At 41.1% G+C, this 14,152-nt stretch overlaps 1 protein-coding gene and 1 long non-coding RNA gene across 2 annotated transcripts; one reads left to right on the forward strand and one right to left on the reverse strand.

Moving 5' to 3' along the window:
• Nucleotides 1-3,352: 3,352 nt before the first annotated feature.
• On the reverse strand, nucleotides 3,353-4,846 carry LOC143493615 (hepatic lectin-like). The gene is made up of 5 exons (XM_076992137.1): nucleotides 4,650-4,846; nucleotides 4,329-4,562; nucleotides 4,119-4,246; nucleotides 3,936-4,036; nucleotides 3,353-3,842 (listed from the first exon to the last, which is right to left on the reverse strand). Exons 1-5 carry the CDS (start codon nucleotides 4,780-4,782, stop codon nucleotides 3,695-3,697), a joined length of 744 nt encoding a protein of 247 aa, XP_076848252.1. The 5' UTR covers nucleotides 4,783-4,846; the 3' UTR covers nucleotides 3,353-3,694.
• Nucleotides 4,847-8,476: 3,630 nt separating this feature from the next.
• On the forward strand, nucleotides 8,477-9,167 carry LOC143493599 (uncharacterized). Its single transcript, XR_013125533.1, has 3 exons — nucleotides 8,477-8,616; nucleotides 8,708-8,941; nucleotides 9,042-9,167. It is a non-coding gene; the product is annotated as an uncharacterized LOC143493599 (long non-coding RNA).
• Nucleotides 9,168-14,152: the final 4,985 nt, after the last annotated feature.

A 14,152-nucleotide genomic window follows, 5' to 3' on the forward strand; every position in this document is an offset into this window, starting at 1 on the left:
TGTTGTAAAATAAACCTTGCGAAGTATTTATTTATTTTATTTTTTTTGGATGAAAGGAGAACCGATATCTTCTATACTGTAGAAGTCAGTTAAGCATTAACCACCAAAGAGGAAGCTGAGGGGCTGAAGACAGAATTGCATGAAGTAATTGCAGTATTGACAAATTGAAATTCCAGTTAGGCTTACTACCTCATATTAGATGGTCAGCGATGGCTTATCATAGCAAGGTGCTGTGATGTGAAAGACCTGTGACATGATGTGAGAGAGGAGTATTGGAGTCACCACAGACTCCCTAATTAGGGGAAGTCAAGACGATTGTATTAGGGTCTAAGGATGTGGTGATAAAAGTGGCTGTGCAGACAGAAAATCAGGGAGAATTGGAGAGAGATTTGTGAGTGGCAGTGTACGTAGCTAAAAATACATTATTACATTAATAGATGTGGTTGGATAAAGCAGAAGAGCTGGACTTGGGTCAGATGATTTCTCACAATGTGTTTAGTAAAAGCCACGTCACCAGAGAGAAGTGAATAATTACTAGTGTTAGAATCTTGAGAAGGTGAACGACTACTAGTGTTAGAATCTTGAGAAGTGAATGATTACTAGTGTTAGAATCTTGAGAAGGTGAACGATTACTAGTGTTAGAATCTAGAGAAGGTGAACGACTACTAGTGTTAGAATCTTGAGAAGGTGAACGATTACTAGTGTTAGAATCTTGAGAAGGTGAACGATTACTAGTGTTAGAATCTTGAGAAGGTGAACGACTACTAGTGTTAGAATCTTGAGAAGGTGAACGATTACTAGTGTTAGAATCTTGAGAAGGTGAACGATTACTAGTGTTAGAATCTTGAGAAGGTGAACGATTACTAGTGTTAGAATCTTGAGAAGGTGAACGATTACTAGTGTTAGAATCTTGAGAAGGTGAACGACTACTAGTGTTAGAATCTTGAGAAGGTGAACGATTACTAGTGTTAGAATCTTGAGAAGGTGAACGATTACTAGTGTTAGAATCTTGAGAAGGTGAACGACTACTAGTGTTAGAATCTTGAGAAGGTGAACGACTACTAGTGTTAGAATCTTGAGAAGGTGAACGATTACTAGTGTTAGAATCTAGAGAAGCAGAGAATCTCCTGGTGTCAGGTGTGGGCAATGGATGTGAGTCACATTACATATTTGCTTCCTATGTCCTTCTAAATCATGTCCTTCTAAGACACCAAAGGTCTGAAACATTTTTTTGGCATCTAAGGTTACTTTGTGTCAGGAATGATATGCATGGAGACATGTTCATGTATTTAAACTCTGATGACAAAAAGAAGTTTTTAAGTCTGTTGGTTCTGCACTTGAGGATGAGCAGTCTGTCACTGAACTACTTTTATGGCCTTAGTCACTGGAGATGCCAGCGTGGGTGTGCTGTGTGGGAACGCTAGGTGGTATAGTGGGTAAAATCTATATAGAACTAGTTGTACTGAATATGTATGAACAATGCCAGAGGGGCTGAGTACAGCCGTAGTCACTGTGGAAACCACTATGGAATGTATAAAAGTTCTAGAATGAGACATTCTAATGCTCATTTTTGTCCACTATCTGACAACTAAATGATGTTTACCAGATGACACTTGGGTCCACAGCATTAGTTGAAGTTAGTTGCTAGTTCCTCAACAATAACCACTAGAGTTTCTTTGCAGAGAACCAGGAAGTGAGACCAATGAGTCAACATTGAGAAAAGATGATGGGTTTTGAAATAGCCCAGCATGTGTCACACAACTTAAAAGAATATTGATTGATGCTTGCATTAAGACAAATATGTTGTATATAAAAAGGAGTTATGTTGTAACTTGCAGTGTCAGTGTCAGCCAGTATGAACTCTGAAGTCATGGGCTTAACTTTAATTTCAACTGTGCCGTGGACAAGACTGCAGACACATGACCTCTTGGATACAAAATTGTAGCAAGAACAAAACAAGAACTCCTTTTAAATGAGGAAAACGGACCCAGATATTAGACCTCAACAAGATTCATGTGAATGAAATAATACAACACCTTTCAAGGAATGAAAGGACACTGAGATTAACACACATCTTTTATATCGTCACACACCAGTGAGAAGCAGCAGCCAGTGAACCGCGTGCTCTCTACCAGAAACCACAGTCCCCTGGGGGACTGAGTACAGCACAGGGAGGGAGTATAAAAACCCAGAACACCATCCAACACATGGCAATCAAACACACCATCATAAACATACACATTCAATCCAACACAACTTTATTAGAGTAGCCATCACTGACACACACCAGGACAGTTTATTAGAACAGCCAATTTAACCTCCATGGTGTTGCACTGTGGGAGGAAACCAGAGACCCTTGAGGAAATGCACATAGACACTGAGACAAAACAGAAACTCCACCCAGATGAGAACAGGAACCAAAGATCTCTAATACTGAGAGGTAAACATGCTAACCTCCAAGCAATGGTGCTGATAGTACCAGCAGAGGAATCATGGATGGTTAAGTAGTGAATGGATATAAACAAATCCGATTCACTACACTGTTCAAATTCACATTTATGTGGACTTACATGGCATTTTTATTTGTATAGTATGGTGGCCGAGAAAACCCATGAGCAGAAAGAAAGAAAGAAAAATGATCAGCAAATACACAGAGCAAATTAATCCAAATGGCAACGTGGCTATACCCTACATTTCGGAAACGTGCTGCAAATTCAGAAACACTGCAAATGCAGTGACAATACAATAGAAGTGGGTCACAACACAACGGAAGTGGGCCACAACACAACGCAAAGTTGTAAGTACAATGCCTAAATACAGACATTAAAAAAATTATTGACAACTGTTCTCATCCTACTGGCCCCACTCCCAGTTAAACATATTTCAAAAAGTGAAAATATGTGGCATATTCCAGTTTGCTATTAATACAGTAAATTCAGTAAAATAGATTAGTCATTTCTTTTTTTCTCACAAATACTTAACTGGTCACTTAAACACAATTCTGTAGACTATCAGAGCCATATCCTGCAATGACACAGTGTTCACTGATCTCTCTCTGTAGTCAGGTTGTTTTTAATGGTATGTAACTGGTCTCTCTCTATAGTATAGTCTCTGGCTGAAAGAAAACCTTATATGTGTTGCAGATATTATCACACAGTTATTCTGACTCTCACTTCCTCATTTATTAATATTGTTTCCTGGGCTACTGCATGTACAAAATGTATATCACGCTGCACCAACTACGCTGCAGAAGGGACATGGCCACACACACACACACAGGCGAAATGATAAAGAAAACTCTTGGTCACTCACTCTAAGAACAACTTGGTAATTATTTTATATTGCACCATCATGGTCTGCACAATAAGAAGAAATATAACACAAACGATTTTGTTATTATGGGAATTTATAGTATGTGAGTAGCAGTGTAACAGCACGTATGTGATGAGGAGGCACACACACACAGAAGAGTGAGATCTCTTATGGGCAAATCCAGAGTTGGAATCATGAAGACATTCCAGGGTTGAAAACCGGGTAATTCAGAGAGAGAAATGTGATTCATAAGACCAGCAACGAAATGATGAAAATACTGTGTTTAAATACAACAGATCTCCAGTCCTCTTTGTTATAGTCCTCTTTGCCTGTAACATTATTGGGTTTCCACACATATTTTAATTTCATTTCCTTCCCTATCTCACTTTAAAATTTTCTCGCAGATCCAAAAAAAATTTAAATTACAAGGATAATCTTTCCAGGTAGACACATGATCCAACCCAGGATTACCAGTTATTACACAGTCCTCATCCAATACTTGACTATCGGGTTCCCCTGTGACCCAGAATCTGAAAGAGAGAATCAGAGCGTCACCTGTGTTTCATAAAGTAATAAACAAGGGTCATTAACTCCATCATGAGTTTAGTTCAGTGGTCTCTTACCCAGAGGTCAGTGCTGATCCATCCACCCATTTCCAAGTTCTCTCTCTCTCAACATCAGTCAAGCCAATCCAAACAGGAATATAAGTTTGACTGATGAACTCCTGTTGTAACACAGTATGATAGAAAGTCAAAACAGAGTCTGTATCTGTCTCCCACCCCCCTCTCTCTCTCTCTTTCTCTCACCTGTTCTCCTCTGCTGTTTATGATCACCAGGTCTGCTCCTCTCTCTCTGCAGTCCTGTCTGCTCTCACTCCAACTCTTCCTCCCAGTAGAGATGTAGTAAATGCTGGAGCCGAACTGTCTCCATGTATCTGGTCATGGAAAAAATAGCATTTCAAAATCTGTACACTTTGTAAACACAGAAATGTGATTTTTTTTTTTTCATTCACTCACCATGCTTGTTTAGCAGCTGAGCTCTCTCTGTTAGTAACTGGTCTCTCTCTGAAATCAAGGTGTTGTAACTGGCCTGTAACTGGTCGCTTTCATTGGTAATGCTGATTATTCTGGTCTGTAACTGAAGTGTGTCTGCAGTGAACCATATCCATATCACCATGATGGCAGTCAGCAGGAGAACACACAGCAGCCCCAGACACACTGCAGTCAGTCTGGAACATCTGCTCACTGCAGCTAGAGATAAAATAAAATTTATATATACCGGTATACATAAATATAATTTATGTAATTCATTAAGAGAAAGCTTATTAATAAATTCACCTGAGTTCCTGTTTCTGGTCCTGTGAGTATTCAGCTCAGCCATGTTTTCATCTCCATCGTCATTGTCTATTAAATCAAATCTGTTAACTTTATTAACGTCTTCATTTATATGTAAGTTGTCACTCATCTTCATTCTTCTCTCTTTGGAATTCTGGTCGAACTGTGAAGTGTGAATAAGTCCAGATGGACCAAACTGTTTTGACTGTATTTACCTCCACACTACACTCAAAGAGTGGTTGGCTGACAGAAAACACCTTATATGTCTTGGAGATATTCGGACTCTCACTTCCTGTGAGAGTGTGTAATTAGACTGTTAACCTAATAAGGTGATATTTAACTGAGAACTCAACAAAAGTTTCTACTTGTGCATGTGACCTGTGCATGTCACACACACACACACACACACACACAAATACACACACACACACCACACACACACACACACACACACACACACACACACACACACACACACACACACACACACACATACACAGACACACAACGGATGCCTAGGGTCCTTAGGAACACCTTTTGCTATTAGTGGGCTAGTGTAGATGTCTATGAGGTGGTTTAGTGTCTCTGAAGTGGTTCAGTGAGAGTGAGTGGTCTAGGGGCTATAGGGTATAAAGGGAGAGTATTGTGGGTGTAGGGTATTAACGGAGAGGGTTATGGTTGTAGGGTATAAAGGGAGAGGATTGTGAGTGTATGGTATTAAGGGAGAGGGTTGTGGGTGTAGGGTATAAAGGGAGAGGACTGTGGATGTAGGGTATAAAAGGAGAGGATTGTGGGTGTAGGGTATTAAGGGAGAGGATTGTGAGTGTAGGGTATAAAGGGAGAGGGATGTGGGTGTATGGTATTAAGGGAGAGGGTTGTGGGTGTAGGGTATAAAGGGAGAGGATTGTGGGTGTAAAGGATATAAAGGGAGAGGATTGTGGATGCAGGGTATAAAGGGAGAAGGATGAGGGTGTAGGGTATAAAGGGAGAGGGTTATAAGTGTAGGGTATAAAGGGAGAGGGTTGTGGCTATAGGGTATAAAGGGAGAGGATTGTGAGTGTAGGGTTTAAAGGGAGAGGGTTGTGGGTGTAAAGAGTATAAAGGGAGAGGATTGTGGATGTAGGGTATAAAGGGAGAAGGATGAGGGTGTAGGGTATAAAGGGAAAGGGTTATAAGTGTAGGGTATAAAGGGAGAGGGTTGTGGCTATAGGGTATAAAGGGAGAGGATTGTGAGTGTAGGGTATAAAGGGAGAGGGTTGTGAGTGTAGGGTATTAAGAGAGAGGAATGTGGGTGTAGGGTATAAAGGGAGAGGGTTGTGGGTGTAGGGTATAAAGGGAGAGGGTTGTGAGTGTAGGGTATAAAGAGAGAGGAATGTGGGTGTAGGGCAGGGATGGGCAACTTCCATAATAAAGAGGTCCAAAAAATTTTCAGCACTATTATTGGAGAGCCACATGACCACGCACTTCAAATAATTGGATATGAAAAACACTACAAATTATTCTCAGTAAGAACACATTTGAAATGAATTCAGATCTGTATGTTTATTGCACCAACATGCATCTATTTTCTGCATATAAATGCATTAACATGTCCTTAATAAGCAACAAAGATAAAACATTTGCTTAATTAAAAAGTGCAAAAAGGAATTTGAACTTCTTCATATCAAAGAAGTGTAATGCGTAGCGTGCTGCGGAGCGAGGAGGTGAACACAAACGCTGAGAAGAGCGAGATTTAATAAGGGGTATTCCATAAGCGAAGTCGTTTGTACAGGCACTGGTCACAACGGGAGAGCCGTCCAAGTGGTCAACAGGACAGGCAGGAATCGTAACAGGAGAGCCATTCACAACGGAGAAACACAACGGAGACGGAAAATACCAGAACAGCGATGACAGATAATCCACAAAACCGAACAAACCACAAATAACCGACAACGGGCGAAACACAGAGATACAAGTACACAGGACTAAACTAGACACAACTAAACACAATGACGACACGGGCGTGGCAGACAGAGGGAAACCAGCGCAACAGACACGCAGGGTGGGATAACCGGGCAAGGAACAACACCGACACGGGAGAGGGGGGCGTAGCCCTACGTGACAACAACAAAAAAGTCCTGCTCTATCTGGTTTTTTTCTTTTAATTATTAAATTATTATTGATCTATTTGCGGGCTGCACTGAGTAAGGACGAGGGCCGTGTGCGGCCCGCGGGCCGCCAGTTGCCCATTCCTGGTGTAGGGTATAAAGGGAGAGGATTGTGAGTGTAGGGTATTAAGAGAGAAGAATGTGGGTGTAGGGTATAAAGGGAGAGGGTTATAGGTGTAGGGTATAAAGGGAGAGGGTTGTGAGTGTAGGGTATTAAGGGAGAGGGTTGTGGGTGTAGGGTATAAAGGGAGAGGGTTGTGAGTGTAGGGTATTAAGGAAGAGGGTTGTGGCTGTAGGGCATAAAGGGAGAGGGTTGTGGGTATAGGGTATTAAGGGAGAGGATTGTGGCTGTATGGTTTCTTCTTCTTCTTCTTCTTCTGCCTTTAATGGAGAAGGCGCTGCCTTTGGCTGTCTTGCTAATTTTCAGAACTAAAAGAAATCCTTTTTAGAGCAAAAACTTTTTAGAGCATCCAATTAAAAGACTGTTACAGTAGCTCTATCTTGATGAGACAACAACATCGACCAGTTTCTCTACATCTGATAATGAAAGTAAATGTTTCAGCTTACAGTAACACTATTACATAAATGGAAAAAGGCGGCCACAGTGACATTGCATACGTGTGTGTGAAATCAATCAATCAATCAATCAAAGTTTATTTGTATAGCGCTTTTCACAACACATGTTGTCACAAAGCGCCTTACAGGATTTAAAAGGTTAACAATACTACGGGTCCAGAACCCTAATGAGCAAGCCAAGGGCGACAGTGGCGAGGAAAAACTCCCTAAGATAGTGGGGAATAGGAAGAAACCTCGGGAGAACCAAGACTCAAAAGGGAACCCATCCTCCATTGGGCGGCCCGTTAACACACAGATTACACAAAATACAGACAAATACACAAGTCACACACAAATCACACAATCAGACTAAGTAAAGGTAAAAATGAAAGTTCTGGGTTATGATATTGTCACTGTAAATGTCTGTTGATGAACGCCAGGCTTTCATTCCGTGTCGGAGCAGCGATGCTGGTATTGTAGGCTCCGACTGCAATGTTACTCTCCAGGTGAACCTCGGAGAAAAGATACGAGATGTAGTAAATATGTAACAGATTAATCAAAGGCCAAACTAAACAGATGAGTCTTTAATCGAGTTTTAAACATTGAGACTGTGTCTGAGTCCCGAATAGAGGCAGGAAGATTATTCCACAATTGTGGAGCTTTAAAAGAAAAGAAATGGAAATGGAAGATCAGAATCAATAGTGACACCTAAGCTTTTTGCGGTAGATTTAGGTGTTACTGAAAAACTATCTAGGGTAAGAGGAATATTAGACTTATACTTACAGTGAGAACCAAAGTAGGAAACAAGTGGATGATGTTTAATTATCTTTACATGCTTAGAGTAGAAAACAAAATTTGGGAGAGTGGTAACGGGTGAAAGCCATGAACAAATATGTGATTGGGAGTGTGTGTGTGTGTGTGTGTGTGTGTGTGTGTGTGTGTGTGTGTGTGTGTGTGTGTGTGTGTGTGTATATGTTGCATGCAGAGGTCATATACATAATTGGAGACTTTCGTTTGAGTTCTCACGATCAAATATAAGAAGTGAGAGTCCGAATATCTGCAAGACATATAAGGTGTTTTCTGTCAGCCAGAAATTCACACTTCACAGTTCGACCAGGATTCCGAAGAGAGAAGAATGAAGATCAAAGAGAACTTACATATAAATGAAGAAGTTAATAGAGTTAACAGATCTGATTTGATAGACAATGACAATGGAGCTGAAAACATGGCCGGGTTGAATACTCACAGGACCAGAAACAGGAACTCAGGTGAATTTACTAATAAGCGTTCTCTTAATTAACTATATAAGGTTCTTTGTGTGTATATATTACATAAAAGTCTTAAAATTTTGAATTCTAGCTTCAGGGAGCAGATGTTCCAGAATGACTGCAGTGTGTCTGGTGCTGCTGTGTGTTCTCCTGCTGACTGTCATCAAAGTGATGTGGGTCAAGTTCACTGCAGAGAGAGACCAGTTACAGACCAGACTCAGCAGCCTTACCAATGAATGGGACCAGTTAGAGGCCAGTTACAACAACTTGATTACAGAGAGAGACCATTTACTAACAGTGAAAGATCATGTGCCAGACAACTTTGGTGAGTGAATGAAAAAAAAAAAACCCAAAAAAATCACATTTCTGTGTTTACAAAGTGTAAAGATTTTTGGATTTTGGGTTGTTAATATTTCCATGACCAGGTGAATGGAGACAGTTCAGCTCCAGTATCTACTACGTCTCTACTGGGACGAAGACCTGGAGTGAGAGCAGACAGGACTGCAGAGAGAGAGGAGCAGACCTGGTGATCATAAACAGCAGAGAGGAACAGGTGTGTGTGTGTGTGTGTGTGTGTGTGTGTGTGTGTGTGTGTGTGAGAGAGAGAGAGAGAGAGAGAGAGAGAGAGAGAGAGAGAGAGAGAGAGAGAGAGAAGAGAGAGAGAGAGAGGGTGGGAGCCAGACAAAAAATCTATTTTGACTTTCTATCATACTGTGTTACAATAACAGGATTTCATCAGTCGAACTTATATTCCTGTTTGGATTGGCTTGACTGATGTTGAGAGAGAGGGAACTTGGAAATGGGTGGATGGATCAGCACTGACCTCTGCGTAAGAGACCACTGAACTAAACTCATGATGGAGTTAATGACTCTTGTTCATTACTTTATGAAACACAGGTGACGCTCTAATTCTCTCTTTCAGATTCTGGAACACTGGGGAGCCCAACAGTAATGGTCATGAGGACTGTGCCATGACTGGATATCTTGGTGTGGATCCTGTGTTTAACTGGGCAGATTATCCCTGTAATTTCAATTTTGTTTCGATCTGTGAAAAAAAAATAAAGTGAGGTAGGGAAGAAAAATATGTGTGGAAACCCTGACAAAGGACTGTATCAAAGAGGGCTGTAAAGAAAATTACTTTGGATAGGTCTGATGTTGTAAGGAACTTGGCTAATTATCGTTGAATTGAGCATCTGTCTTCTGGTGTTAAGTTGCTATATGAGATAATTGTGGAGTTGGAGTCATTTTCCATTATATTTCACATATCTTCTTATTGTGCAGACCATGATGATACAATATAACATAATTACCAAGTTGTTCTTAAAGTGAGTGGCCATGTGTGTTCTTTATCGTTTCTCCTGAACATTTGTAAAAGGTGCATTAAAGAATTTCTCTAGCTGATTCCTCTCTTACTGTTTTTTTTCTTATTGTTTTCCATTGCATTTGATGTTCATTTCATTTCTCTCATGGGTCCACCACCCGTGCGGGGAGCAACAGTAGGGATCTGGTGCAATGTGGACCGGGTAGTGGCCAAAACCATGCGGAGGCTAACCGCAATCGAAATACTAGGTGACAGAAATACAGTCGAAATCCAAATAACCAAACATACATGTCAGTGTTCACCACAAGCCAAACATCCACCACACAAAACCCACCAAAGCCAGGAGATAGCGTTCCCGTTTCATGTTTCCAACTTGAGGTTTTTAAATGTAGTGTGGCAAATCAGGAACGGGCTTGAAGATGCACCAGGAAGACATCTGGATCCCAAAGGGCTGGAGCTGCACCTGCTGATGCAAACTGACACACAATAATACACGAGACCCACGTAGACTCGTATCAACACGCTGTGAGCGGCCGTGGTAGATGAGAAGGTTGTTTCCATGCACTGGGAAGGGCGTGATTTATGTAATACTGCCAAGGTGAGACATTTACTTTCATTAGCAGATGCAGAGAAACTGGTCCACACTATTGTCTCACCAAGTATGGACAACTGTTATGGTCTTTTAATTGGATGCTCTAAAAAGACTTCGATCACATTAGTCCTACTGTCTCTGAATTGCACTGGCTGTTGGTTATGGAACATTCTTCCGGCTCCAATCCAGTTTGCCAGTGGATGTGCTGGTACCACCAGTGGATGTCCTGATACCACCAGTGGATGTCCTGGTACCACCAGTGGATGTCCTGATACCACCAGTGGATGTCCTGGTACCACCAGTGGATGTCCTGATACCACCAGTGGATGTGCTGGTACCACCAGTGGATGTGCTGATACCACCAGTGGATGTCCTGGTACCACCAGTGGATGTGCTGGTACCACCAGTGGATGTCCTGGTACCACCAGTGGATGTCCTGGTACCACCAGTGGATGTGCTGGTACCACCAGTGGATGTGCTGATGATGTCAGCAGGCACGGCAATGCAGTGAAAACATGTGTTGTAAAATGCACTATATAAATATAATTGACTTCACTAAAGGAGGAAGTGAGAGTCCGAATATCTGTAACATATATAGTGGACTTTATTTTAGCCAGACGTTCTTCTCTGAGTGTAGAGTGGAGGTAAAGTTAAAACAGCTTCGTCCATCTGGACTGATTCACACTTCACAGCTTGACTAGGTTACTGAAGAGAGAAGAATGAAGGTGGGTGCGAACTTACATGTAAATGAAGAAGTTCACAGTACTGTGGGTCGAACTCTCTGCAGAGAGACCTGTTACAGACCAGAATCAGAATGAGCAGCCTTACCAATGAAAGGAGCCAGTTACAATTCAGCAACAATCACCTGACTGTAGAGAGAGACCGGTTACAGACCAGTAAGTATATCCTGACTGCAGAGAGAGACCAGCTAAAGAAAGTGAGTGGCCAGAAAGTTTTGTGAACTGGGCTAGTGAGCATTTACAGGCTCCAAGGCACAGAGCTGCTTCTTTTACCTTTAATTCTGTACAGGTACTGTTCCCAAACCAGACCATGACTGAGCGCAGGAGGTTCTACAGACCACCTTGTCTGTACTGCGCTTATGGTTGTCTGCCATGAATTCCTAATATGCCTGATATAATAAGGGAACTGAGTGTATAAATTGTACCCATGCTTACAGTGAAAATATCAACAACACATAAACAACATCACATTAGTCCAAAGGGGACTGAAAGGGAGATTAGTGTTACAGAATAGGGAGTTAACCCCATGCTTATTTAATCAAGCGCTGAATATTGTTCTGGCTTTGAGAACCACCCCACCAAAGCAGTGTAGAACCGGGTCTGAAAGTCATTACTGACCCCCTTCTGCCGTTACATGTGCGCCCTCTTCTGGCCAAATCAATAAGAACTGGATTGAGCAGAGGAGTCAATACACTTTGTTGTAGCCGTTTTTATTTCTAATATAACATATTACATTCAGCTTAAATTTAAATGTAATAAACAAAAAAAAAGAAGTCAAGTAAAAACATCAAATTATAACAAAACATTTGGCTTATGTAAATACACTTATGGAGTATTATTGTTTTATTTTATGAACAGATGTGTATCTTAGACTGGGATGGAAGACACCCGACGCCAACATTTATTATTTCTCTGATGGAGAGAAGACTTGGAGTGACAGCAGGAAGTATCGCCAAGACAGAGAGTCTAACTTTGGTTCTCTGGATTTCAGGTTCTGGATTCAGGTAGAGAAGCAGGTAACGCTGGTGAGGACTGTGCGGTAGTGGTGGGGGCAGTGAGGAAGGAGGGCTGGAATGACCTGCCATGCACAAGCCAAAATTAGTGGATCTGTCATCGTGTTTTTATGTGTGTAGTGTTTTTCACTACTAGCATAGTATCACAACCACTCTTTGTAATACTATGACAGTTGTGCAATACCTGTCCTATCTCACTGGGAAATATAATATGCATCCACTGACCACTGACCAACATTTCTATCAATTAAACATCTCATTAAATAACCGCAAGTGCTTTACTGGTATAAAGATGGATTTCAAATGGTGACCACTGTTAATGTTAGAAGAGAGCAGTTTTCAAGTGTAAAATCAATAAATATTTAATATAGACATTACATACTACACACTGCATACTGCTTTCAGTATATACTGTAACACTGCGTACTGGTCCCCATAGTAGTATGCAGTATGGTGTCTGTCATGCAGCAAACACAAAGCATACTATAGGTTCACACTAATGTGTGAAGTCTCCGCCCACTTGACAAAGATTTTGCCTCACTGTGGCATGATGGGATGTAGTATAACATTAAGATAGCTCCATGTTCGGCCAGAGTAGCACATCATCCTTTATATTTTGCTGAAAGGAAAATTTTATTTTGGTCATATACTGCCTACAGAAAACTCATTTGGGGCCCAGTCAGTATGTGAGTAGGAAGTCGCAGTCTATTCTGAACACAGACTTAGAATCTGAACACATACATACGAGACTGTACAGAGGGGGATCTTTATGTAGACATATACAGAGGAGGGACTGGGAACAGGTGATGGTGATTAGAAATGGCATGTGAATTAGCTCAGATGCAAGTAATGCTGGCCGTGGTTTGCAGAGATTGAATTCAGTGGTCAAAGAAGTAACACACACACACACACACACACACACACACACACTGCAGCGTGTGGTAGTACTCCTTAAGTAACTTGAGTAATATCAGCTCATGAGTTCATCACAGTGGAGGAAGGCAGGGTTCCTTGGTGCTGGCCACAGCTGTTGTGATGTTGGTTTACCTGTAACTGAGTGCTGAGTGCCCCAGAATGGGGAGAGGGGAGCTGCTACACTCAGACATGGAGGAAGAGGATGAGGAAGAGGAGCAGCGCATGAGAGATGAAGGTGGGGTTAAATGTTTGTGAATTAGCATCATAATGTGCAGGCAGGAGACTGGAATGAATTAGAAATTGAAATGTACATCTGAAACAAAAAAACACATACAGGTGGTAAAGAGTAATAAATGAAAATATGTACATTACGTTTTAATAATATTATATAGGTGTATGTTATCTGAAGGTGGTGTTTTGATCACTTGATGAACTCTCCATTTGAGATACAAACATACGACATTTCCATATCCGACGTACAATAACAGTTTTGGCTACGTGAGACAGCAGATGGTGTCCTGGATCAGGGTATTGTGCTGATCTTGGTCTTGGTCTTACACTCTACTGTGGAGGATTACCGGTCTGGAAATATTAAAAAACAGTTTTACTGTGATGATTGTGTTCCCTTTTTAAGAGCGTACATGGAGTACACAACATTTTGGCATGAGAGTAATATTTTTGGGTGTTTCAGTACTGCTTTAAATACTGCAAACTATTCTAAATCTATTTTAATAGCTGTGGCTTTTCTTAAGACAGACGATGCCTTTGCTCATTGTTTAAGGTGAATTAAATAGGAGTTAATCAGATTAATTAAATTAATTAGAGTGTCTTAGCCTACCTGTTGGTTTGCTCCCTCAATTTTTTTTCATTTAAGATTTGAAATTGTGATTTCAAAGATATGATTTGAGATACAAGTGCCACAAACCGGTAAAACACACCCCTGTGCAAATTCTTT

Source organism: Brachyhypopomus gauderio, unplaced genomic scaffold (assembly GCF_052324685.1).
Source record: "Brachyhypopomus gauderio isolate BG-103 unplaced genomic scaffold, BGAUD_0.2 sc90, whole genome shotgun sequence".
NCBI classification, from domain to species: Eukaryota; Metazoa; Chordata; class Actinopteri; order Gymnotiformes; family Hypopomidae; genus Brachyhypopomus; species Brachyhypopomus gauderio.